At 43.8% G+C, this 24,723-nt stretch overlaps 1 protein-coding gene across 2 annotated transcripts in view; it reads left to right on the top strand.

The window, feature by feature from the left end:
• Window positions 1-24,723, top strand: part of GMEB2 (glucocorticoid modulatory element binding protein 2) — a 38,454-nt gene that overhangs the window by 2,268 nt on the left and 11,463 nt on the right. The window contains exons 2-4 of one of the 2 annotated variants that reach the window (XM_034786858.1): window positions 7,962-8,155; window positions 21,043-21,140; window positions 22,696-22,823. In XM_034786858.1, the coding sequence (XP_034642749.1) occupies window positions 8,025-8,155; window positions 21,043-21,140; window positions 22,696-22,823 (357 nt within the window). In that variant the 5' untranslated portion in view covers window positions 7,962-8,024. Of the gene's footprint in view, window positions 1-7,961; window positions 8,156-21,042; window positions 21,141-22,695; window positions 22,824-24,723 lie in introns of those variants that run through there. The other variant, XM_034786859.1, reaches the window with a different exon arrangement.

The raw sequence follows: 24,723 nt of genomic DNA, 5'->3' as shown, positions 1-24,723 counted from the left end.
CAAAAACAAAACATTGTAAAACTTTAGAGCCTACAAGTCCACTCAGTCCTACTTCTTGTTCAGCCAATCGCTCAGACAAACAAGTTTGTTTACATTTGCAGGAGATAATGCTTCCCACTTCTTGTTTACAATCTCACATGAAAGTGAGAACAGGTGTTCACGTGGCACTGTTGTAGCCGGCGTTGCGAGATATTTATGTACCAGATACGCTAAGGATTCATATGTCCCTTCATGCTTCAACCACCATTCCAGCGGACATGCATCTATCCTGAGGATGGGTTTTGCTCGATAACGATCCAAAGCAATGCAGACCAACGCATATTCATTTTCATCATCTGAGTCAGACGTCACCAGCAGAAGGTTGATTTTCTTTTTTGATGGCTCGGGTTTTGTAGTTTCCTCATTGGAGTGTTCCTCTTTTAAGGCTTCTGAAAGCATGTTCCATACCCTGTCCCGATCATATTTTGGAAGGCACTTCAGGTTCTTAAATCTTGGGTTGAGTGCTGTAGGTATCTTTAGAAATCTCACATTGATACCTTCTTTGTGTTTTGTCAGATCTGCAGTGAACGTGTTCTTAAAACGAACAAGATGCTGGGTCATCATCCAAGACTGCTATAACATGAACTATATGTCAGAATGCGGGTAAAGCACAGAGCAGGAGACATACAATTCTCCCCCAAGCTGTTGAGTAACAAATTTAATTAACAGATTATTTTTGTAATGAGCGTCATCAGCATGGAAGCATGTCCTCTGGAATGGTGGCCAAAACATAAAGGGGCATACAAATGTTTAGCAGATCTGGCGTTTAAATACCTTGCAATGCCAGCTACAACAGTGCCATGCAAACATTTGTTCTCACTTTCAGGTGACATTGTAAATAAGAAGCGGGCAGCATTATCTCCAATAAACGTAAACAAAATTGTTTCTCTTAGTGATTGGCTGAACAAGAAGTAGGACTGAGTAGACTTGTAGGCTCTAAAGTTTTAATGTTTTGTTTTTGAGTGCAGTTATGTAACAAAAAAATCTACATTTGTAAGTTGTGCTTTCACGATAAAGAGATTGCGCTATGCTATTTGTATGAGGTGAATTGAAAAATACAATTTATCATTTTTACAGTGCAAATATTTGTAATAAAAATAATATAAAGTGAGTACTGTACACTTTGTATTCTATGTTGAAATTAATGAGGAGTCCGGTGGCACCTTAAAGACTAACAGATTTATTAGGGCATAAGCATCTAACCTGTTGCTGCCTAAAGTTTAAATGTTGTTTCTCTTAGCCTTCCATCTGCTTTGCCCTCTCACCAAATGTGTGTGTGTATATTTTAAACAATAAACAACCTTCCCTCACCCCCGATCATATAAAACCGTTGTTACTTCAGGTGTGCAGTTAGTCTGGCATTCTGGCAGGAGTCCTGTGGGGTGGAAGCAGAGAACTTTGCATGCTATTAATTGCACTAGAAACATTACCGTAAATTTTAAGTGGATGAAATACAGACTTTCTTTCAGGAAAATTGCATGATTATTTCATCATAGTCCATGTTGTAGTTATTGGCACAAAATATGCCTTTCATTTGTTATAAAAAAAAAAAAATAGAAGCTGCATTATGTTTGATTTTTTGTTACTGTCCTTGTAGAAATTTGCTGAGGTCTCAAGAGGAAATTCATTTTGTTGTCTCTCATCCTGTTTCCTAACTGTTTACATCTTAAAAGCACCATTTAAGTTGGCATGATTGGCAGTCTTCACTCAGAAAATACCTTGTGATGGAACAACAGTCTGTTGCTGATAAGACTGGAGGTACACGGAAAGCGAAAGAGAGCCACTCTCCTAGCAACTCCTTGTATTCTTTTGGCTCAAGCTGTTGCTGTGAGAGCCTAGCTTTCATGAATGCTTAATTTAACCACCAAAATCTTGGGGGGGGGGGGGAAGAGCACTTATTTAAGGTTGAAAAAGTGGGGCATGTTTAGTTTAGAAAAGAGAAGAATGATGGGGGACATAAGTCTTGAAATATGTCAAAGGTTGTCATAGAACGGATGGTGATCAGTTGTTCTCCATGTCCATTGAGGGAAGGGCAAGAAGTAATCAGCTGAGTTTGCAGCAAGAGAAACTTAGATTAGATATTACGAAAAACTTTCCAGCTATAAGGATGGTTAATCACTGGACCAGGTTACCTAGACAAGTTGTGGAATCCCTGTCATTTTGAGGTTTTTAAAAACAAGTTAGACAGACACCTGTCGGGAATAGTCTAGGCATACTTAAGCCGGCCTGAGTGTTGCAGGATGGATTAGATGACTTTTTGAGGTCCCTTCCAACCCTACATTTCTATGATTATAACACAGAGGTGGGCAAACTATGGCCTGCGGGACCGTCCTGCCTGGTCCCTGAGCACCTGGCCAGGGAGGGTAGCCCTAGCCCCATCCCCGCTGTCCCCCCTCCCCCGCAGCCATGCCGCCACGTGAGCAGTGCTCTGGGCAGCGGAACTGTGTGCTCCTGTCAGGCAGCGCGGTGGCGTGTCTGGCTCTGGCCGGGCAGTGCAGCAGCCAGACTTGCTGCTCTGAGCAGCATGGTAAGGGGGCCGGGGGGTTGGATAAGGGGCGGGAAGTCAGGGGACAGGGAGCAGGGGGCGGTTGGATGGAGCAGAGGTTCTGGGGGTGGTCAGGGGACAGGGCGTGTGTGTGTGTGTGTTGGATAAGCGTGGGAGTCTCGGGGCTGGGGCGAGGATAGGGGTCAGGGGACGGGGAACAGGGTAGGTTGGATAGGCGTGGGGTCCCGGGGGGCCTGTCAGGGGCAGGGGTGTGGATAGGGGGCGGGGCAGTCAGGGGACTGGGAGCAGGGGGGTTGGATAGGGGGTGGGGCCCCGGGAGGGGACGATTAGGGGGCAAGGAGCGAGGGGGGTTGGATGGGTTGGGAATTCTGAGGGGGGCAGGAAGTGAGAGGGGGCAGATGGGGGCAGGGGCCAGCCTGTTTGGGGAGGCACAGCTTTCCCTACCCGGCCCTCCATACAGTTTTACAACCCCAATGTGGCCTCAGGTCAAAAAGTTTGCCCATCCCTGTTCTAACAACTCTTAAGTTCTCCTTTTGTAACTGTTTCATAATTGGGTGGGCCATTATAGTGGTTGATCTTTGGATTGTACAGTAGCTAGAGCAAAGGGTCTCTGGCCAGTATTGGGAGGGTGAATAGGGTAGAATGAGATCTCCATCTAGAGTGGGATGATGGGTGCAGGTTGCTGAATGGTTAGTAGGTGGACATGTCAGATGCACTAGTTAAAGAGATGCACTAGTGCACTAATGCACAAGTGGAAGGTGCTCAGATACTATGGTGATAAGCATAGTATAAGAACCTATATAGAACAGAAAGTTGTGGTCCCTGGGAAAGCATGGAAGAAAAGGTTGTCTAGTCATAAGTTAGTAATAGGCTCTGTTACAATTTGAATCCAGTATGAAGTGTTTCCTTTGGGACAGTGGTGTGCTTTTTCTGTGTCTTGACCGTTAGGTGGGAAAGTTTGGCTGGGAATAATAGGGCAGAGATAAAGCTGGTTTAGAAATTTTGACTGCAAATTCTCTTACTTTCATATGTGATTTGTTACTGGTGTTAGCTAGCAACTAGAGGGTCTAGCCGAGAGCAGGGTTTCATTGTGCTAGGTGCTGTACATGCATAGTAAGAGACATTTCCTACCCTGAAGAAGTGGCCAAGACAGACAAATGTGGGAGAAAAGAAGTACAGTCCCAATTTTACGGATGTACAGCTCTTTGAAGATTTGAGCTTGAGTTGTAACTGTGTCTGATCTGAAGCTGAAAATAAGAACTGGCCTCCCACCTCAGTGGTTGGAAGTGGCACCAACTGGTAGAAAAAACTATCTGCCCATCTGCTTGCCTAGATTCCTGTTCTGGCTCAGCTCAGATTGCCATGGCCTGTACTGCCCTTTGGGAAGCAAGCCTATGGCTGACTGTAGTGCTCTTCCCAAAGTGCCATATGGGGCATAACTGGTAGTGTTGACAAGGAAGCTGAAGCAGGGAGTAGTTTTCTCATCTTCATATTGGTCAGCTACTACACCCAGGATTTTTAAAGGTAGGTCAGAGCAGATCTGCAGCTTGTCCTTGAGGGAGCGGACATGCAACACAATTTTCTTTTTTTTTTAAATAATACACTTGGCTGGGAAGAAGTGGGGGGAGGGAAAAGACCCAAGGCAACTTCTGTTTTGTTTGGCAAACAACTTGAGGGTCAGGTTGTTCTTGTAAGGAGCCTTAAACTGTCTTAGCCTCTCCCCTGCTCTGCTTTTCTGTAGGATGAGGGGAGTATAAAACTGAGGCTCCAATCTGCAACGAGCACGGTGTGAGTGGACCCCTGTTTCTGGGCTGAGCTCTGCTGACTTCATTGGGGCTTTACCTGGGTATGGGGGTCCATGTGTAGAAAAGAGTACCTCAGTTTTGGACAGCAGGGCTCTGGGTAAAGGTACCAGACACTGTCAAAGAAAGAAGGACGAATGGGTAAAAAGGGTACAAGCGAAGCCAGGAGATGATACAAGGCCTAGAACAGGAGTACAGAGAGCCTGGGGAGACAGCAGGCAGAGGCTGGGTCTGGAGCTGTTCAGCGGCAGTCCTGCTCCCTGCGTGCTGCAGAGCCGTGCCCAGGCTGGCTACTTGCCCCGAGTTGGCAGCTGATGATTCGGAGCTCTGTGGTTCTTGCGCAAGAAGAGATTCCAGGCCTTGCTGTAAGGGCAGGGCTTGGGCACTTTGGGGTTATAAAGTGGCTGGGTATGTGGCCAGGCAGGCAGAGACAGCCAGGGCAGCAGCTGTGAGCACCAATGCTCAGACCGGTAAGGAGGGGAAAGGCTGCCATTGGCACCCTGTGCGAAGCCTGGGAGCAATAGAAATAGCTTGTGTGTGTGTGTGTGTGTGTAATGTAATGTAGTATAGCGTAATGTAGATGTGGAGAAGAGGGTGTGTAAGAGAAGGAAAGAGCGCATTAAATAAGTAGGGCTTCTGTTAAGGGTTTTGTCACTAATAGTCTTTTGCATTTGCATCTCTGATCCCAGAATCCAAACTATCTGCCACAGTCTGTTTTGCACCTGGAGAAAGTAGTTCCAGAGGTGTTTAAGATGGCATCCTTAAGTGTGGTGTCGCTCTGCTCTGAAAAGTAACTTTGTGTTTGTTTGTGTGTGTGTTTGTTTTTTAAAAAAAGCATGATGTGGTTCCACATTTAGTATGCCAGATATTGCTCACTTCACAAGTAAAGAATTTTTTTTCTCCCCTAATCGTCAGCCTTTCAAGCTCAGAACACAGCATGGCTTTCAGGTACCAAGCTTTCTGGCTCTTGCATTTTCACCAGTCATAAACTTTCTAAAGGGCAAATGCTGCTCTCACTTACAGTGATGCAGCATTATTGTGCGTTTGCACAAATATAAACAATAGTGTAATTTTAAGCCTGTAGAGTTACACACATGGCCCTACAACTGGAACTTAGTTAATCGTTTTTTTCATGGTACATGAACCAAAAGTATCCAAGTTTATTCTCTCAAACTAAAGTTATTGTTCTGCAGGGATGACTGTTGTAATAACTTTGGTAAGTAAAGTGAGACTCAGTGCACCGAAGGAACAGATCCGCTGAGTAAGAAAATGCCATTTTTGCATAATCACATTTCAGAATAGAACTGAACTTCAAATGATAAATAGTACCACTACTAGCTGGAGACTCACTTCTGCAGTGCAGTCTATTATACATGGTATATATCTTGGTATTATGATAATATGAACAGACTTTCTAACAAAGAGCACTGCAGTGCAGAACAATGAAAGTGTTAAGCTGTGTGTAGGTGCAGTGTGACAGCTTCACTTCTCAACATAATCTTGTCTATATCAGTGAAACTAACAGAGGGATTCCCTGTGGTGATACATTTAGTAAGGCAGAGAAGTCTTCTGATTCTTCAGGGAGTCTTTTTTTTCCCCCTTCAGTCAATAGCAGCTAGGAGGCGAGCCAGTAATGGGAACATATTACAAAAGTACCCATGAAAGCTGATGCCCAAATAAAGCTGTTAGTCTTTAAGGTGCCACCAGAGTCCTCATTGTAGTAATGGGAAAGAAAAACTATGGAAAGCGGATAGCAAGAGCCAGCTGAGACAGTTATGCCTTTAAAGGGAAACCATCAACATTAAAATCAGAACTTTAAAAATATTTTTTTCTCTTAAATTTGTTACTGATTCCTTAGAAACATTGACTTGAAAACCGTTTTCTCTGTCACTTTGTGCTTTCCAATTCTGCAAAGTTTTGTTTTGGGCTAAAACTTCTGAGAATGGAAGGAATTTGCATTTACATCCTGGAGCTGACTGGTTTCCATGAATCAGTGTCCAGAAACCACTGTGACCTCCAGAAACCTGAAGACATTCTCTTCTGCTCCTTACAGGAATATCGTAAGACACATCTCGGAATCACCGAGGTCAATGGGGCCCCAACTTGGTGGGAGACTAGATGCTACCACAGTATAAATGTTAAATAAGAACAGGAATCTTATGGGATTGTACCAGAGAAGCAGGAGGATGTGCAAGTGTTAACAGTGGAAAAATCCTAGCAGCAGCAGAGATAGACTGGAGACCTAGGGCTTTTGGGGCTGGCATAAGTAAGTCAGGCGTTGTGGTGACTGGATAGTGGGCAGACTTCAAGGGGAGAGGAAGAGAAAGGGTAACAGTTGCTCACAACAGGTAGTGAAAAGTGTAGTGTGTAAAAGTTTTAAAAAGAACAGGACTTTTTTTGCGGATACAGACTAACACGGCTGCTACTCTGAAACCTAAAAGTTTTAAGCACATTAAAATAGGAAACACACAAAGTTTTAAACATAATTTTAGTGACATTCACCCAAGACATTAACAAGAAAAGAGAGACATTCTAGATTGAGGGTATATTCCAAACAGAGTAGCCAGGGTTGTTGTTTTGAAACACTTTTAGTGCCAGTAAAGAGGATTCTGGGGTATCTTTGCCTTGAAGTTGCTAGTACAGGTAGCACTTTGAAGCCAACTCCTAATTGATAGAATTAAGAAGATGCTTTCTCCGCCCACGACAAAGTAATCACTATGAAGTTTCTTGCACTTTGAAGCATCTGGTAGTGGCTACTGTCAGAGACAGGATGCTGAACTAGAATGACCATTGGTGTGACCTGGTATAGCAATTCCTATATTCTGAAGTGCCGTGGGTGCTGGCAAAGAGGATGCTGGGCTATATCAGAGCCCTGAAGACCTTGACTGCTGCAACTCAATAACAGTCCAGATGGGAGCGGGAGATGACATACATCAGCCTCTCTCCCCATTGTAAAATACATGTGGGGAGGAAGGAATAACAGAGAAGAGCCTCAGATTGCAAAACGCAGTCCAATTGTCACAAGGCATACAATGCTCAGGCACTAACTTGCTGGCCAATAGTTCTGTAGTGTCAGGAGTAGCTAGCCAGTTGAAGATATCCTTTGGTGAATAATTACATTTATAAATACCAGTGATATGGGCAGGCTCTACTGTTTGAATGTTTGTTCCCAGGGTGCCATTTTATGGGGCCAAAAAAATGCAAGGTCTGGCCTCTACCGGTTGTTTCACTTTATGAACATAGGCAGTACTGGGAGAAGTCCAGCTACCATGTAATTTTGTTGTTTCAAATGGCTTCTGAAGTAGCACCCACACAACAGCAACAAAGCATATTAAAATCCTACACCCAATACTAAGGTGTTTGGGATTCTATGCATAGACTTGGTACATTTTCCAATATCTCGTCTTACGGTTCTTATATTCTTCACTTAGACTATTTTCAAGATGGAACCAGTGGGATGGGATTACTAATATTTTATTTGGGATGCAAGATTTACCTGTGAAATCTTTGAGAAGGTCTTGGTCCTGTTCTGTGTTGGTTCTTATCTTCCTAGCCATTTTTACTAGTGGGGATCTTCTCATGTATCACATTTTTGGTCTTTCTTTTTTTGACAGGAAGCCAGTTCACGGAGGGACCTCTCCACCCAGCTGGTGATCTCTGTGCTTACCTGCCTAACCATGGCAACCCCAGATGTGAGCGTTCACATGGAGGAGGTGGTCGTAGTAACGACACCTGACAATGTGGTTGATGGCAGTGGTGTGGAAGAAGTGAAAACTGTGCTAGTGACCACAAACTTGTCTCAACATGGGTAAGAAATGGTTTCACCATATGCCATAGAAGTGATATGGAGGTTGGGGCTTTAATATTCAACCCAAGCAGACATCAAATACCCACGAAATACAGGGTTCAGAGTAGGAGTGAGAGTCAGTCCCTTATGATCCTGCCTGTGCTGTGCTTGGTTGACTTATTCCTTGATAAGGGAGGACCAAGATTTCCCCCACCACCTTGGATACCATGCTAACCAAGTAGAGTTTGATTAATAATCCCCATATCCCCTTCCTGATAATCTGTGGCCAAGTACATGTAGCCAGGAAAACAGCGTTTACCAACAGCTGTTAAACTTTGGAGTGGCCAAGTTGGGTTAAAACTGGGCTTTAGCTGAGTGTCTTGTCTACACTGTAATTTCTACTATGTTGAAGGAACTTTAGTTACAACACTGACATTGTTAAAACATGGTTTGGTTTTGTAGCATACACTGTTCCCAAATAGGGTTTAATCATATTCTGCTACAATCCTGGACTTTGGCTGACCTGACGTGAGACTCAGGGCCATGGTAAAAATCACTTTGGTTTTGTCTACCCTGCAGGCCCAAACCATGTTGTACCCTGGGTCAGGGGACAACCAAATTGCCTGATATTGTAGGAATTGCTGCAAAGACAAAACTAGGCTAATGCTTTGATTTTTTTGAGTTTGGTTGGTCTTCTCCATACATGCTGTACTAAACTGTATTATAGTTTGGTTCAGGGACAGTAGAGTTTAATCACTGTTGTTAAGCTCTTTCATTTTTTTAGCATGGATGGAGACTATAGCAGGGTTTTAAAACACAGTTCTTGGTTGAGGGGAGTGTGATGCATTCATGTCCACTCTAGTCATGGAGACTGTTAGTTACTGGAATGTCTTAAACTGTAATGCAGACAGGCCCTAAAGCAAAAGGGGGGTATCTCCTCCCAAACATTCAAGATGGACAAATGGCTTTAAATTAAAGCAAAAAAAGTAAAAGTAAATGTTGCTGTTTTCCTTGGGTGAGTGGGGAAAGAATACAGGGTACAGCACTCTCCTCTCCATGAAATCATGTGAGGAAATCCTTTTGCAATCCCACACTCTCACCTCCCAGCATTTTGCTGACATCAAATAGGTGTCTCGGTGTCTCTTCTCATATTAGGAACAGTGCAGACTCCAGTGGTTTTCTCTTTGAATCACCCTTATGCTTACTTGCTAAGACATACAAAGTAATAAGGTAGGGAGAGAGGGCCTTCTCTTGAGCAGCAGTTAATTGACCTCTAGTTCAATCTGCTGTACTGTGGAAACATTAACCGTTTGAGTCTTTTACTCTTCTTCTTCTACTGCAGTATCATTAGTTTGAGAACCATATATTTTAGAGATGGAAAAGACATGCTAGGTTATCCCTAGAGAGGAGGCGGGGAGGTTTTATGGTTAGGCACTTGAATGGGACAAGGGAGATCTGGGCTAAATTCTTAGCTGTGTCCAGATTGCCTGTGTGACCATGGATAAGCCACTTAGTCTTTCTGTACCTTAGTTTATCATCTGTGAAATGGGGATAATGGCACTTCCCTACCCCTCACAGATGCTGAGGATAAATTTGATAGTGTTCAGCAGGGGCTCAAGGTCATATAAATACCTAGACAGAGCCACTCTCCTTGCTAGTGCAGGATTCTTTGCTTTTTTTTTTTAAACACATGTTTAGGCATCCACGTGTGTACTGAGTTTTACATCTTTTTTTACTCTGTTTTTCCTCCTCTTTTTCTTTTTTCAGGTCAGCAAATGTCTGTTAAATGCAATTAAATAATCATTTCAAGTCAACAAAATGGTTGAAACAAAAATTAAATAACAATAGGTAGCTCCAGATGATCCTATGCTAATGTAATTTTAAGAAAACTGGAAATTGATTGAAATAACACTCAGTACCACCTACCTTGGATTAGTAGCATTGTCCCTCTAAGCATAATGCACTAACAAAACCTACCACTGGAATACTTAACTCTCTTATTCAAAATTTGCATCAGCAGGGTGTGCAGGCCAGCTTGATTTGCATAGATTTTTATTATGTTAAGGCCATAATTCACTGTAGTGCTGGACATAGAGGCAAGATTATATTTCTAATGCAGTGAAGAGTCTATTAGATGCTGAAGTCCTTTATGTATCAATGCTTCAGCTACAGTATAGGTAAACCACGCTGAGATAACTGGGTTAGCTTCTGAGAGTCTGATGCTGCATTCCTTGCACATTCCAAATTCCCACTGACTTCATTTATCCTTGAGATAATTGGCAATACAGTCCCTGTGCCAGCTTATTCCTAAACTCCTCAAACACAGATCACACAGTGTCCTGCTGGTTTGGGTGTATTTTAGTAGTAGGAACCACCATCCCCTCTGGTGTGAGCTGAAGCCTTCTAAACTAACATTATTGAGGATCTTAAAATACAAATCTCTTCTACAAAATGACTTTGGAAAAAGGATACCAAGAGAGTCCATATGTACTGTTTCTCAAAGACTCCACTTCAAATATGTAGTTCATAAGTAAAAAGATGCTGCTTCTAATTTTCATCCCTACAAACTCATCCTGGAGAGAGTAACTGGGCTCTTTCTATCTCATGCATCATTGTGACCAATAGGACCTCAGTAGCATCTGTGCAACTCCTCTGTCTTCAAATTATGCACTCAGTGACCTCTCCGTTAGCCTGCTATCTTCAGTGGGACTCTACAGCTGTAATGATTGGAACTTACTGGTAATTCTGTTTAATACTCAAAGTAGAATAGAATCCACAGCTCATTCTATCTGAGAGTAGAAAAGCAGTACAAACTGTTTTTGGATACTAAGCAGATAGGATTTTGTACACATAAGGAAAATGTCTTTTAAATTAAAAAGTACCATTTTTAAATGGTCACTTTTCAGAGATGTGCATGTTAAGGTGGACATGAATCAGTTGGGTGTGAAAACAGGTGACTAAATTAGTGTTTTATTCACTAAACCGTGTGCTCCATGTCAGGAACTTGTTCCAGAACTGTTTTCATGTTGTGATATAGCAAAATCTTTTGTTTGCAATGTGTATTTTTGGGTCCAGGGTTTTAGCAGCATTCTGCAGGAACCTTCTTTCTGTAATTTTCAGCAGCGCCAGGGGAATTACTAATAGGCCGTCATCAATAAAGATGACAGATGTCACTGAAAACACTACCGAGATATAGAACCGAATTGTGCTTCTCAAAATCCTACATAACAGTGAACTTGGAATGGTTGTAAAATATTGTTTCTCTCATGTTTGAAATCCGTTTTTAAGTTGATACTCTAGATACAGTACTGCCTGGTTTGTGTTGGTTCCTTATTTTCCTAGATTGCCCTAGATTGGCTAACTCTTTGTGTTCACAAAATGAAAATGGCCTGTTTGTACACAGAAGTCCTAAGTAGTGAAGAGCTGTTTGTGTTATTTGGTTGAATTTTCCTTGGCACATCCCTGGCTTATACCCAGAGCATGTATACATGTTGGTGCTTCCAGAGTTTCTGGATTTTCAGTAGGCAGGAAATCCATGTTCATATTTACAACTGGCTCCAAACAGATTTCTTTGACCAAAACGATCTCTTGTTTGAAATAGATTGGGAAGTCTGCTGCCATTTACTGTCCTTCATAGGAAACCATGCTTGTCCAGTTTCCACAAATACATTCCACTCCAACTGAATCACGTTCTTCTTACTGCTCTGGGGAAGTGCATCAGGTTACAATGTCCATGTTCCAGAAGGGTCAGTAAGGGTAATACCATTCCTATTATTCTGCTGGAACCAACCTTAAAGATCTTTGTTAACAGGCTGTTATGAAATGCCAGGAAGAAATGGGCAATTCCATTGGCTTCCAATTCAACCTGCCCAATAGAGATGATGTGTTATTTTCCTTCATCTGCAAGAAAGTGAGGATGGGAATTCTGGGGAAAGGGGGGTGTGATGTTAAATGCAATTAATGTGCCAATTGTGAGGAAGTTGGCTTCTCTCATCTGACATCTCTTGGATGCTTATATGTTTGCTATTGGCAGAGCTGTTTTCTCCCAATTTAATAGATGGTGATGGGAAGGAATGGACCAGTTCTTTCCCCTTTCCCTTTTGTAAAGTTCAATGCTGTTTGTGCTTGCATTAACCTCCATAGGCTGCCCATCAGGGAAGCAGTCAGACGTGAATCTGGGAAGCTGCTGTGTAAGATGGGTGCTAAATAGTTTTTGTTTTTAATGTGTGTGTTGCCAGGTGATCCTGTAGATCCAGTTGAAGTAGTGTAATATGCTTTTGGTGCTCTGGCCAAGGAAATGCTTGGGTGTGAGTGTTTGTTTCCCCCCCTCTCCCCTGCCCCCCAAGCAGTTTTGAAAGCACCTTTATTTTATTTATTAATTTTTCATCTGTCCATTTGTGTCTTTAATAATCAGGAGTGGGGTAATTCCATAGAATGGGGGGAAGAGATCTATTTTTATTCAGTCATAGTCATAAGAGCCATTTGTTTCTCTGGGTGTCAAGGTGGGTGTGATTAGGAGATTTTGTTCTTTTATGAGACATCCAAAACCTGCATAATGTCTGTCCCTCTCTCTCACTCATTCCTTCCTACCCTGGAACCTTAGCATATAGACATGACCTCAGGAGACACGTTTTCGGGTCTGCATAGTGAAACTCATAGAAGATTACTACTGTCAGACAGAAGGCATCTCTCTGAGCAGGTCTGCAGCATCGGTAGTAGATGAGACTCATTTTAGATTCTCTGGGCTGCCACTGCAGGGACTCCCGTCTTCTCTCAAGATTCCATAGTCAGTTTGGTTCCTGCCCTTTCTGTCTCATTTTCCAATGCTTGCTGGCATAAGAAAATTAACTAAGGAACCTGAATTTGGATCCTCCTGCCTTGTGTGGGTCCCAGCCTACCCTGTGAAATAGACTTTGAATTTGGCTTTTATCCCATGTGACATTTAAAACAACAGAGTCCAGATTAATGACCCTATCAAGATAGTGTTCTGGATAATGCATTTTTTCTAATGCTATTGTGGGTTTATTTTTATTATAAAAACCAAACTTGCAATTAAAGCATAAGAACGTATTAGTTGAACAACTTTTTAATAAAACAAGTAGGAAGTGCAGAGGAAAACAAAAGATGGCAACGCCTGGCAATTCACATTTGTTGTGTGGGATAGGGAGGCTCAGTGTTAGTACAGAAGCTAATATTGCAGTGCACTTGGTGTGTGGTTAGAAATGGTCTAAGGTTCCACTGCTAAGTAAAAGCAATTGAGAAAGAAGAAATGAGCCAGTCACTTCATGAGCACTTAATTTCTTCTTTTTCCTCCTCTGGTTTATGGCTCCTTCTGGGGAGAAACTTGAGTGATCCTGTCTGATGAAATGTGAGCAGCAGCTGCCTCCCACAGCTTTGTCATGGCAACCAGCTAATGCAACTACTGTACTTGTTTGGTGGTGGGACACACTGTTGTAGCTGGAGAAACTTATTTGAGTACTCTCCCATCCCACCCACCTCTGTCTGCTGAGGTGCACAACTGTCCTGCATCTGCACAGGGGAACAGAGGCAGGGGAGAGAAAGGGATGTGGCAAAGCAGAGAAGGAAAATGGGTATATTCCATTTCAAGTGCTTTTTTTCTCTCAGTTAAACCTCTGCAGGAAAGATATCCTTTTATAGGCGCCTCAACAGTGTCACGAGTTATTGTCTCAAAGACTGTTGAAGGTTATTAGAGGTTGGGATTTAAGATGCATCTGGATTAGTTTTCCCTGTCAAAAGTCATCGCTAAAAGTAATAGAAGGTATAGAACCTGACTCTTCTCTCACATACACTGGTTTTTGTTCCTAATTCTCACTCCTGTGAGAGAGATCTGAATCAGGCCCATGGTATATCGGTGTTCTGTATGTAAGAGATAGATCTGTCTCTCTTGCAACCACCAGAAGCTTTGGCTGTTCCCCTAGAAGAATTTAACAAATTGCTGGGAAGGAATCCTGTGGCGAACTGGTGAATTATTGAATTACAATTCTTCCTTTCTTCCCTGGTGTTAGACTCTCACTCCTCAAACAGTCTTCCCTGTATGTGTCAGCTCAGCATCTGCAGTTATGACTCTGCAGGTTTGCAGGCCTGCCATATGCCTAGCAAGACTTCAGAAAAGCACAGCACTACCTTGGAAGTAAAATTTATATGTGGATGAGGCTTGGAGCATGACTTGACTTAAAATGATCCTTCATGATGAACATGAATGTGACAGTCCGACACGGACAGAATAGGCATGTTCTGCAGCAGGTCATTGTCAAAATTATTTGGGCCAGTGAATTGTTGCTGTAGGTTGTCAGGGATTGAGCTGGGTGAAAAATTTGTTTTGGTGGGGTGTGTGTATGCCTCCTTTATAAGTGGTCAGGCCATTCTCCTACAAATGTGGGAGACCCAGGTTCCATTCCCCTCTTTACCTGATGTGAACAAGAGATTTGAACCTGGGTCTCCCTCAGCAGGAGAGTGGCCTAACCACCGAGCTATAGAATATTCTGATGTGGGACTCTCTCCTGTTGAAGCTATTCCACTGAGTATAAATAATTAAATAGTCATAGGGCCAGAGAGAGATTGAGAGTGACTCTATTGCCTGGTGATTAGGGCACTCACCTGGGAGTGAGTTCATATCAAGTTCATGACATGACCAGGTTCATGTCATAAGAGCTGCCATACTGGGTCAGACGATGGTCCCTCTTATCCAGTATCTTGTCTCCAACAGTAGCCCGTAGCAGAGCTTCAGAGGGAGAGTACAGAACAGGGCAGTTATGGAGCAATTCATCCCCGTCTTCCACTCCTGCTTAGGGTCACTCTGAGCACCAGGTTGCCTCCCTGAGCATTTTGACTAATAGCCATTGATGGACCCATCCTCCATGAGCTTATCCAGTTCTTTTTTGAACCCTGTTACACATTTGGCCATCACAACATCCCATGTCCGTGAGTTCCACAGGCTAGTTGTGCATTGTTTGAAAAAGTATTTCCTCTTTTCTGTATTAAACATACGCCCTATTAATTTCATCAGGTGACAACTGGTTTTTGAATTGTGGGAAAGGGTAAATAACACTTCTCTATTCCACACCATTTATGGTTTTCTAGACCTCTACGTATCCGCCCTTCGTCGTCTCTTTTCTAAGCTGCATAGCCTTAATCTTTTTAGTCTCTCTTTGTATGGAAGTCATTCCTTATCCTGGATCATCTCTGTTGCCCTTCTCTGAACCTTTTCCATTTCCATTGTATCCTTTCTGAAATGGGGAGACCAGAACTGGACACCGTATTCAGGAACCATGTATTTATATAGTGGCATTATTATATACCCTTGTGACTGCTCTTTTTAATTTCTGCCTAACTAGGGTCCTCATTTTTGTGTAGTTCCCTACTCCATTGACTACTTAATTATTTATAAACAGTGGAACAGCTTCAACAGGAGAGATTGAGAGACCTGCGTATCAGAATATCCTGTTTCCTCCTCTCCCATGCTGTTGTCCAAAGCAGGAACTCTGGAAGAGCCTGGGAGAGTTTTCACCTACCTCATGATTCTGAGATGCCTCCCACACAAGATCCCCTATCTCCACATTATAGCTACCACGATCTGTGTGAACAAGATACTAGTCCTGTGGCTGGAAGGGAGAGCAGTTTCTTGACACTGTAGTTCTACCCTACAGTCATCTGCTGAGAAGTCAGAAGGGAAAAACCGGTAGCTCCTGAACTTGACTTTCCTGTGTAGCCTAGCGCTGCCTTATGTAATCAGCCAATGAATCACTGAGTCAGTCAGTCACTTCAATCCCCCCCCTCCTCCCCCTCTTTATCAGAGCAGGCCAGACTTTAGATGTACAGCCTCCATAAACTCCTGCTTAGCACACCCAGTTTATACAGAGTGAAACTGCTGAAGTGTCAGGAAATTTGTTAACTATCATTTCCCCTTCCTCCCTTCCCCACCCCCAGGACTTTAGAGAGAGGTGGAGAGAATGTGCTGCGGTAATTAGACTGGGCCTCTTTGCCAGAAAATCCAAATGCACGTCTTTAAAATCCAGTAGAGGTGGCCACACAGACTGATAGCCAGAGCTCACATGTGTCTCAGATGTTATCGATCAAGTGGTCTGCATGCCCTTGCTTCCTTCCATGGGAATTTTCTGTGAAAGATTCACACATATAGCATCAGTGTTCTGTGCTAGCTAAGATTGCAATGGCATCCTCTGAGTGTAAAGAAGAAATATTTACAATCCAAAGTAGCCTAAATATATTTCACATTTGTGTTTATTTTTAAAATGTCTTCTCTTTAAATAGTCTATTTTGCATGTACTCTGCAAATTAAGCTGATGCAAGCCAGGAACTAACTGGGAGGATAGGGAAGCCATGCAGAGCCAGTTGTCTGTCTCTCCTTCCATTAGCAAGCACTGAAAGATGAGGAGAGCCTCTAGTACAAGGCAGGAAGTAGAGGAACACTTTGATATAGTGTTCTTAATTAGCTGTCTGCCTATGGCTGCAGTGGCTTATACTATATGTACGTAACTTGCAGGAGGCCAGGCAGCCTGAGCTATGGGGTACACAGAGATGCTATAAAATGTACATTTATATTCATGGATTGGTTGGTTTGTTCACAGTAAACTGTGAACACAGACTTTAGTAAAACATTTTCAGCTGCAAAAAAGAAACAAGGGAGAAGTTAGGCCTGGTCTACACTACAGAATTTTGTCAACAAAAGTGCTGTCGACACTCAAAAATCGCTATAATAAAAATCTGTATGTCATGTTCACACTCGCTCCCTTTGTCGGCACAGCGCATCCACAGTTGGGGCACTATCATCGACAATATGAGCAATGCACTGGGGGTACCTATCCCACGGTCCAGCTCGATACCTTCTGCTGCTAGGTATTGTGGGAAGGCGGAGCAGATCGTGGCGCAGCTTGGGACCTGGCTCAATGTCCCATGATTCATTGCTTTCTGTCCCAGCATTCCATAGGCTTCCGGCTTTCTTTCGCGGCATTTTTCAATGGCCCTGCTTTGCTGTGCACCCCAGCATCTTTGTGAGAAGGGATGTATCCTACACTGCTCTCCTATGCTCTGATAACTATCATGAGGACATCGCGGTTAACTGCACTGCCATCGGAAAGTTCCTAACTGAATAATACTCCCAGTTGCCTGACATGCTGTGTGACATGGATAGGAGCAACTTTAGATTGCTTTTGGCTTTCACGGAACAGCTGCAGAGGGTGGACCATCGTACTTTGGGCTTGGGAAACAAGCACTGAATGATGGGATCGTATGTCATGCACATCTGGGATGACAAGCAGTGGCTACAGAACTTTCAAATGCAGAAAGCCAACTTCCTTGAACTATGTGCGGAGCTCGCCCCAGCACTATGGTGCAAGGACACCAGATTGAGACCTGCCCTATCGGTAGAGAAGTGCATGGCAATCGCTGTGTGGAAGCTGGCGACTCCAGACTGCTACCGGTTGGTCATGAATCAATTTGGAGTGGGGAAGTCAACCGTTGGGGCTGCGTTAATGCAAGCGTGCAAGGCAGTTAATCACATCCTGCTACAAAGGACTGTGACTCTGGGAAATGTGCGTGAAATAGTGGATGGCTTTGCGGAAATGGGTTTCCCTAACTGGAGGGGCAATAGATGGCATGCATATTCCAATTTTGGCACCAGACCATTTTGCGATGGAGTCCATCAATAGGAAGGGGTATTTCTCCATGGTGGTGCAGGCTCTTGTGGGTCACCGTGCACGTTTCACTGACATCAACGCAGGGTGGTTCGGAAAGGTGCATGATGCACACATCTTCAGGAACACCGGCCTGTATAAAAAGCTACAAGCGGGGACCTTCTTTCCAGACCAGAAGATTACAGTGGGGGATGTTGAAATGCCCCTAGTGATCCTGAGAGACCCGGCCTACCCCTTACAGCCGCAGCTCATGAAACCTTACATGGGAAATCTGGACGACAGCAAGGAGTAGCTCAGCAACAGGCTGAATAGGTGCCAGATGACAGTGGAATGTGCCTTTGGCAGATTAAAGGCGCGCTGGCGCTGCCTTTATGGCAGGTTAGACCTCAATCAGGATAATATTCCCATGGTCATAGCCGCATGTTGCATAATCTTTGTGAAGCTCAGGGTGAAAGGTTTGCTCGGGGTGGAGTGTTGAGGCAGACCGCTTGGCTGTTGATTTTGAGCAGCCGGATACCAGGGCTATCAGAGGGGCCCAGAGGGGGGCAATTCAAATCAGGGAGGCTTTGAGGCAACACTTTCAAAATGAGAACCAGTAATGTATATCTCAGTGATTGGTGCTGCAATGTTACATTACAGGTAGTTTTCCTCAGAAGCAATGGTGACATTTGGGGTCTTACATTCCAGTAAGCAAATGATTACACTGCCTGTGTATGTATTGGTAGTGCCTGCTATCTCAATTCATAGGAAACAAATAAAGATGAGTTACTGTTCAAAAACTTTGCTTTTATTAAACAAGAAACCACACACACACACACACACACACACACACACACACACACACACACACACACACACACACACAGAGGCACTTGGTGGGAAAGGAGGTACCAGGGAAGGGCAGACTTTCAAAGCTGTGTGTACGTCCAGCTATCATTTTGAAAGTTGTCCGAGGAGAACACATTCACTGGTTTGTCAACAAAAGCTGCTTTTTGTCAACAAAACTCCGTAGTTAGACAAGGCCTACGTATCCAGCAGAGAGAATTGAACATGTCCCTGCAATTCTCCAGTGATGCATGAGCCAACTGAAACCTAGAAGGGGCTCTGACTTCCATCATCACTGCAAGTGCAGGTATTCCAGGCACGGAGAGAGCTGAAGCTAGCAGCTCCTACTTTGATTTCTGCTCTAAGTGACTGGGAGGAGTGGGGAGGAACAGCAATGACATGAGCTACTCTGTTGGTCTTTAGATTTATCCCCAAATACCAATGTGTATTGTAAGATAACTTCTGCACTTCGCCCATGTGCATACCGTGTTCTGAAACCATAACTCTCAGGTTTGTTTTAGCCCTTTTTTCTTAAAGCAGAATGTATGAGTATTCCCTTTCCAGCATGCACACACACACTTCATTCTCCTTCCAGTCCTATCTTCACCATGTTTAACAATCAGGCTGACCATGGTTTAACTCATTTGTGTGCCAGGAGATGGCAAGAGGAGGGGTGGCCCCACTTGTGAGATCCAGGTGGAAAACTTCCGTTAGAAGCCCAGCATCTCCTGCCTCCTCCTCCAGTGGCTGGGTGGGATTTCTACCAGGGTGCTAACCCCAGTTCCTGCTTGGAGGTGCCATCTTACGTATCAGCCTCTGGTTAGTAGATAAAATGAAAGATATGCCTCCCTCTTACTGTTGGATCAGAGAAGAGATTCCTGGTTTTTTTGCTCCTCCAGAATCTTTTGGTTGTTGCAAGCAGGGTAGGTTTCACTACTCCTTCCTTAGGTCTCCATTTCCTGGATCCTCCTACCCTGTGAGTAAGTATAGTTCCTGTCTCTACTGCTGCATAAACCATTCCCCAGCAGCAGCAGCAGTGACACTGACATGGCCCTTGACAGTTGCACAGTTAGTTTCTGAAAACAAGCAGTGAAACTGACCAGAGTGTTTTTTTTTTTTTTATTTCTCTCTGAAGATTGGCCAAAATTACTGAGCAGCAGCAGAGGCACTGGAGCTGTCTGGGTCCAGACTCAGGAAGCAACACTGCCTTGGTTTGCATTTGGTTCACATTTGCAGAATTATCCTTGAAACCATAAGGTCTAAAAGCTTAATTTAAAACAAATTTTGCAGAAATTCATGGTTTGGGGCCTCTATGCTCACCGGGTGTATGGATTCAAGCCCTTTCATCTGTCAACATGGACAGGATCAAACTGCATTCAATCCAGGTTTAGAGTCCTTCTAGCCTCGCTCTCCCCCTGGGATAAAACACATTAGACACAATAATTGGACATAATTTGCTCTCATTCATCAGCTGGCAGAACTAGTTATAACCCAGACAACCAAGTTTAAAACATGCTTAAGCACAGTTTTCCAGATCGTGGTTAAAAGTCCTGTGTAGATGGGGCCTCTATATGTTTATTTTGCCCCTTCTTCTTTTCCCATTCAATATGAACTGGTAGTTTTAACATTGAGCAAGTTCACTGGGGTACAATGACGTGCCAAATGTCTATCCATCAATTCAGAATGATCAGCTACTCTAGGTGCTGATCACACTGGATACTTTTGACATGCCACACCATGCTGCTGCCACATTTTTCCAACGTCACCAAGATTCACTCAAGTTCAGAAACAAAGGTAATATAATCCTGCTTCCAGGCAAAGTCTGTTAATCTTTCCTCCTTGTTTTGCCTAACCCATATTGGGGGAGGGGGGAAGCTTTAATGAAATACTCTACTATTTTTCCAGCCCTCTTGGGTCCTATTCCTAAGAAGCATAGAACCATAGAAGTGAGAGATGGAAAATAAGACCTGTTAGGTCATCTAGTCCATCCTCCAGCCAGCTGAGGAATGTTGCCCACTTGCTTCCTTTGGGAATCTTTTTAAAAGAGGTTGCCAGTGACTGGCAACAGTCTGCTTTTGATTTCCATTGTGCTGGCGGAGGGAAATAGCCAGCTTCCTATGAGCGCATCAGGAAATTGCAGCACAGGGATCACACAAGTGTTGTTGTACTGGGCTGGAGTCGGCAACATCAGACTCCAATTTTTTAATTAAGTGAGGAAAAGAGAACTTACCTTTTGCCAATGGATACTTTCTTGAGGAAAGAGATCTGCATTTCTAGGGATTACGGGGACATATTTTGGCTCACACCAAAGTGTATTACAAGTGACCTTCGAAACAGCGCTCGCTCCAGAGATCAGAAATGGGAATGATTCATCTAAATGCCTTAACTTTCCATCTCCAACTCTTTTACCAGTGGCGACCTAAATGAAGACACCCTGGAGACAGAAAATGCAGCTGCTGCAGCCGCTGCTGCCTTCACAGCTTCCACACATCTGAAAGAAGCTGTCTTAGGTAGGTTCAGTGTACCGCCTTGGCCTTTACTGCAGCCTTCCTCATGGCACCTTTGCAGCATCAGCAGTCCTGCTGCTTGAGGGTTTGAGTGCTGCAGGTCTGCCTAGCTCCGCTGCCTGGGAGCACACCACACTGCCAGTGAGAGGCCAGGAGCCTCCTTGCAGAGCAGGCAGACTGACACCTTCAGGATCAGATCACGGTTTCACACATTTCCTGCAGGCATCACTGTAGCTGTTATTTGCTTAAAGAAACAGAACAGTAGAGCCATAATCCCGCCTCCTAACTGCATGTGACAAAAAGGAAGGTGAGAAAGCCCAAAAGGGAGAGTGGGCAGATATGCGTCTGACGAAGTGGGTATTCACCCACGAAAGCTTATGCTCCAATACATTTGTTAGTCTATAACAAGGGTAGGCAACCTATAGCATGCGTGCCGAAGGCGGCACGCGAGCTGATTTTCAGTGGCACTCACACTTCCCGGGTCTTGGCCACCAGTCCAGGGGGCTCTGCATTTTAATTTAATTTTAAACGAAGCTTCTTAAACATTTTATAAACCTTATTTACTTTACATACCACAATAGTTTAGTTAGATATTATAGACTTATAGAAAGAGACCTTCTAAAAACGTTAAAATGTATTACTGGCACGCGAAACCTTATATTAGAGTGAATAAATGAAGACTCGGCACACCACTCCTGAAAGGTTGCCAACCCCTGGTCTATAAGATGCCACAGGACTCTTTGTTGCTTTGGACAGATATGGTTTCATAGCACACTGCTGCCCTCTCCTGGCTAAGAGTGGGATTGCTTGAATTTATTCCCCATTCAATCTGCTACCTATATGTTTTGCCCATAGTTCAGCCATGGGATCATCAAATTGTCTGTTTACAAGAGCATTACTGCTTGCTTCTGAAACCTGACGACGAATTTATGACTCAAAAATTGTAAGAATGTCTCTGCCAATTGGGCTGCAGTGGCATAAACCAGTTTAGTTTGGAAAGTCTCCCTGGGGTTTGCTGGCCTCTTCATTATTTGGATTAAGTTCAATGAAGTTACTCTAGTAATAAAAATGGTGACTCCCAAAAACTCTCTGATCCCTGTAATAAAGTATTGATGCTCGGGCTTGGACAGTGATGCTTTTGTATCTTGGAATGTTCCTGTGGCTCTCACTTGAGTGGCTTCACTCCAGTGTAGGCGGGTAGGAAATATTCACCAACTGAGTTGAAGTGGGTTTGCAAGTGTTTAATTTTGCAAAAGACATGATTACCTGCTTATAAGCCCTCCTTTGGGAACAGTGCAAGACCCACCACCTTGAAAATAGACAGTTGCACCATAATAATGTGTGTGACTATATCATCTGTCTCAAATGGCTGCTTGGTATTGAAGGCTGGCTAAAAATTTGTCTGAAGAGCCTGGTTTTCCTGCCTGCCTTCTCTTTTTGCTCCCAAGCTTTAAAACTCTGTCCCAAAATGTCTTTAACTCTTGACAGTAATCAATAGTTGTAACTCATTTTCCTTCTGACCCGCCCCGATCCCTGCCTTCTCATTCCCTGTGAGAAGTGAAGATGGCTGAAGAGGAGGACAGCTTGGAGGCTGAGATTGTTTATCCCATCACCTGCGGAGATAGTAAAGCCAACCTGATATGGAGGAAGTTCGTGTGCCCAGGCATTAATGTGAAATGTGTCCAGGTGAGGGTACAGTGTTATAGAATCATAGAATATCAGGGTTGGGAGGGACCTCAGGAGGTCATCTAGTCCAACCCCCTACTCAAAGCAGGGCCAATCCCCAAATAGTCCCCTTAAGGATTGAACTCACAACCCTGGGTTTAGCAAGCCAATGCAGGCCAATGCTCAAACCACAAGGTCCCTAAGGACCGCATGTATGGAGATAAGAGGTGTGCTCTTAGGTTACCCTCCTGGCCCAGAAAGGAGAATAAGGACCACAGATGCTAATGAAATCTATCATTCCAGTGCTATTGCTATGGTAGATCACTCTACCTGTTTGCTAAACTCCATCCATATGTGGTTTTGACTGTGCCAGGAAGCAGGGCTCTGTTATAACTAAGTTGAGATCCTGCTTTAAAGGGGAAAGGAGAGGAAACTATTTTGAGTACCATTGTCTTCATGCAGTCTGTTATTGTGACTTAGTGCTTCATAGGAAAACTGAGCAGCTCTGGCTAGAGCTTCAACTTCAATCTGGCTCTGCCTTTGAGCAGTTTTCTAAAACCTAGACATTCCCTTTATCAGCTCAGTTTAAGAGAAATTGATACGGTGATGCAAACCTTCTTGATAAAGATGGTATTGACCTATTTCCACTCTTTCCACCCCAGATGGTTGGGGATGAAAAAAACTCTTCATGAGTGGAGGAGTGGGGGGCACTTTTCATTCCCAGAACATGTGTTTCATGATAACACAGTAAGGCATCAATGGTAAACAATAATCTGTCCCTTAAGAAGGATCTGCTTTCAGGCTGCGCTGCCAGAGAGCTTTTGACGAGATGGCCTACTCTCCCCCTCCTCTTGGCGAGAGGGATCTTTCCATGTCTCTCTCTCTCCAAAGCAAACAATAGAGACTGGAGCAGATCAGTTGTACCTGCTACCACCGGAGATCAGCTTCCTCTTTGCACTTGACTCTGGTTCCTGTTATAGATCAATGGTTCATGGCATGCAGCAATTGGAAATATCAGATTTACTTGTTAACCTAGGAGGGAATGAAAAGAGCCCTGGAGGTGGCAAATCCCTACTGGAATTCCCCATAGAAGGTTTATTAAAGGAGGATCAGTAGGGGTCCTAGGTCACCAATTCAAATCCACCCGGTCAGTAATGAGGGAAAGATGTCACATGACTATTCAATATGAAATATGCTGGTTGTCTCAATCTAGTTCCCAGGGGGACAGATGTCCCCATCATAAAAGCGGCTGTTGTCGTTGGCACTAATTGTGCTTGTTGTGCTTGTTGACTAACTCTGCAGAGGCCAAAGATTGAGCCGTCAAAGAGCCTGAGTCTTAGCATCTCTTCTAGTCAAGTCATTGTTGAGGTGCTTTGTGGGGTTGACCATTGGGGTTAGGAAGACTGGATACTAATGGTGGGTGGGACCAATCTGTTATTTGTCACTAGTCTGCTTGATAGTTAGTGGGAGCAGATGAGAGCTAAATAAAATAGTGGCTTAGTTGCACATGGTATGGAGCAGCACACTATAATGCAAATTCTATTTTGCACAAGCCGCATTAGAATGGATCTTGTATGGCCTTCCTGTCTGATGCTTTGTGGTATGTACAGGGCTAGGAGAAGAATTTGAAACCAATTTCTGCCAAAGTTCAGACTCTTGGCTCCTTTTAGGATATATTTCAGTGTAATCACAATATCCTGGTGGGTGATTTTTCACTAGAGATGGGCCTAGCCCAGAGAGTCCTATCAAACTTTGGGGTTGTTCAGATCAGGAGTTTTGGTATAAGCCCAGCTTTGGTTTTAACAGTAATATTAAAACTTGGCCATCAGGGTCGTTCTGCTCTGTCACTGGGCACAATGCTAAATACAGTTTATGCACCCTGGTATAACATATGCCTGTCCTCTCATGTGGAACGAGTCCA

Source organism: Trachemys scripta, chromosome 12 (genome assembly GCF_013100865.1).
Source record: "Trachemys scripta elegans isolate TJP31775 chromosome 12, CAS_Tse_1.0, whole genome shotgun sequence".
NCBI lineage: Eukaryota > Metazoa > Chordata > Testudines > Emydidae > Trachemys > Trachemys scripta.
This window is presented reverse-complemented; position numbering and strand designations above follow the sequence as displayed.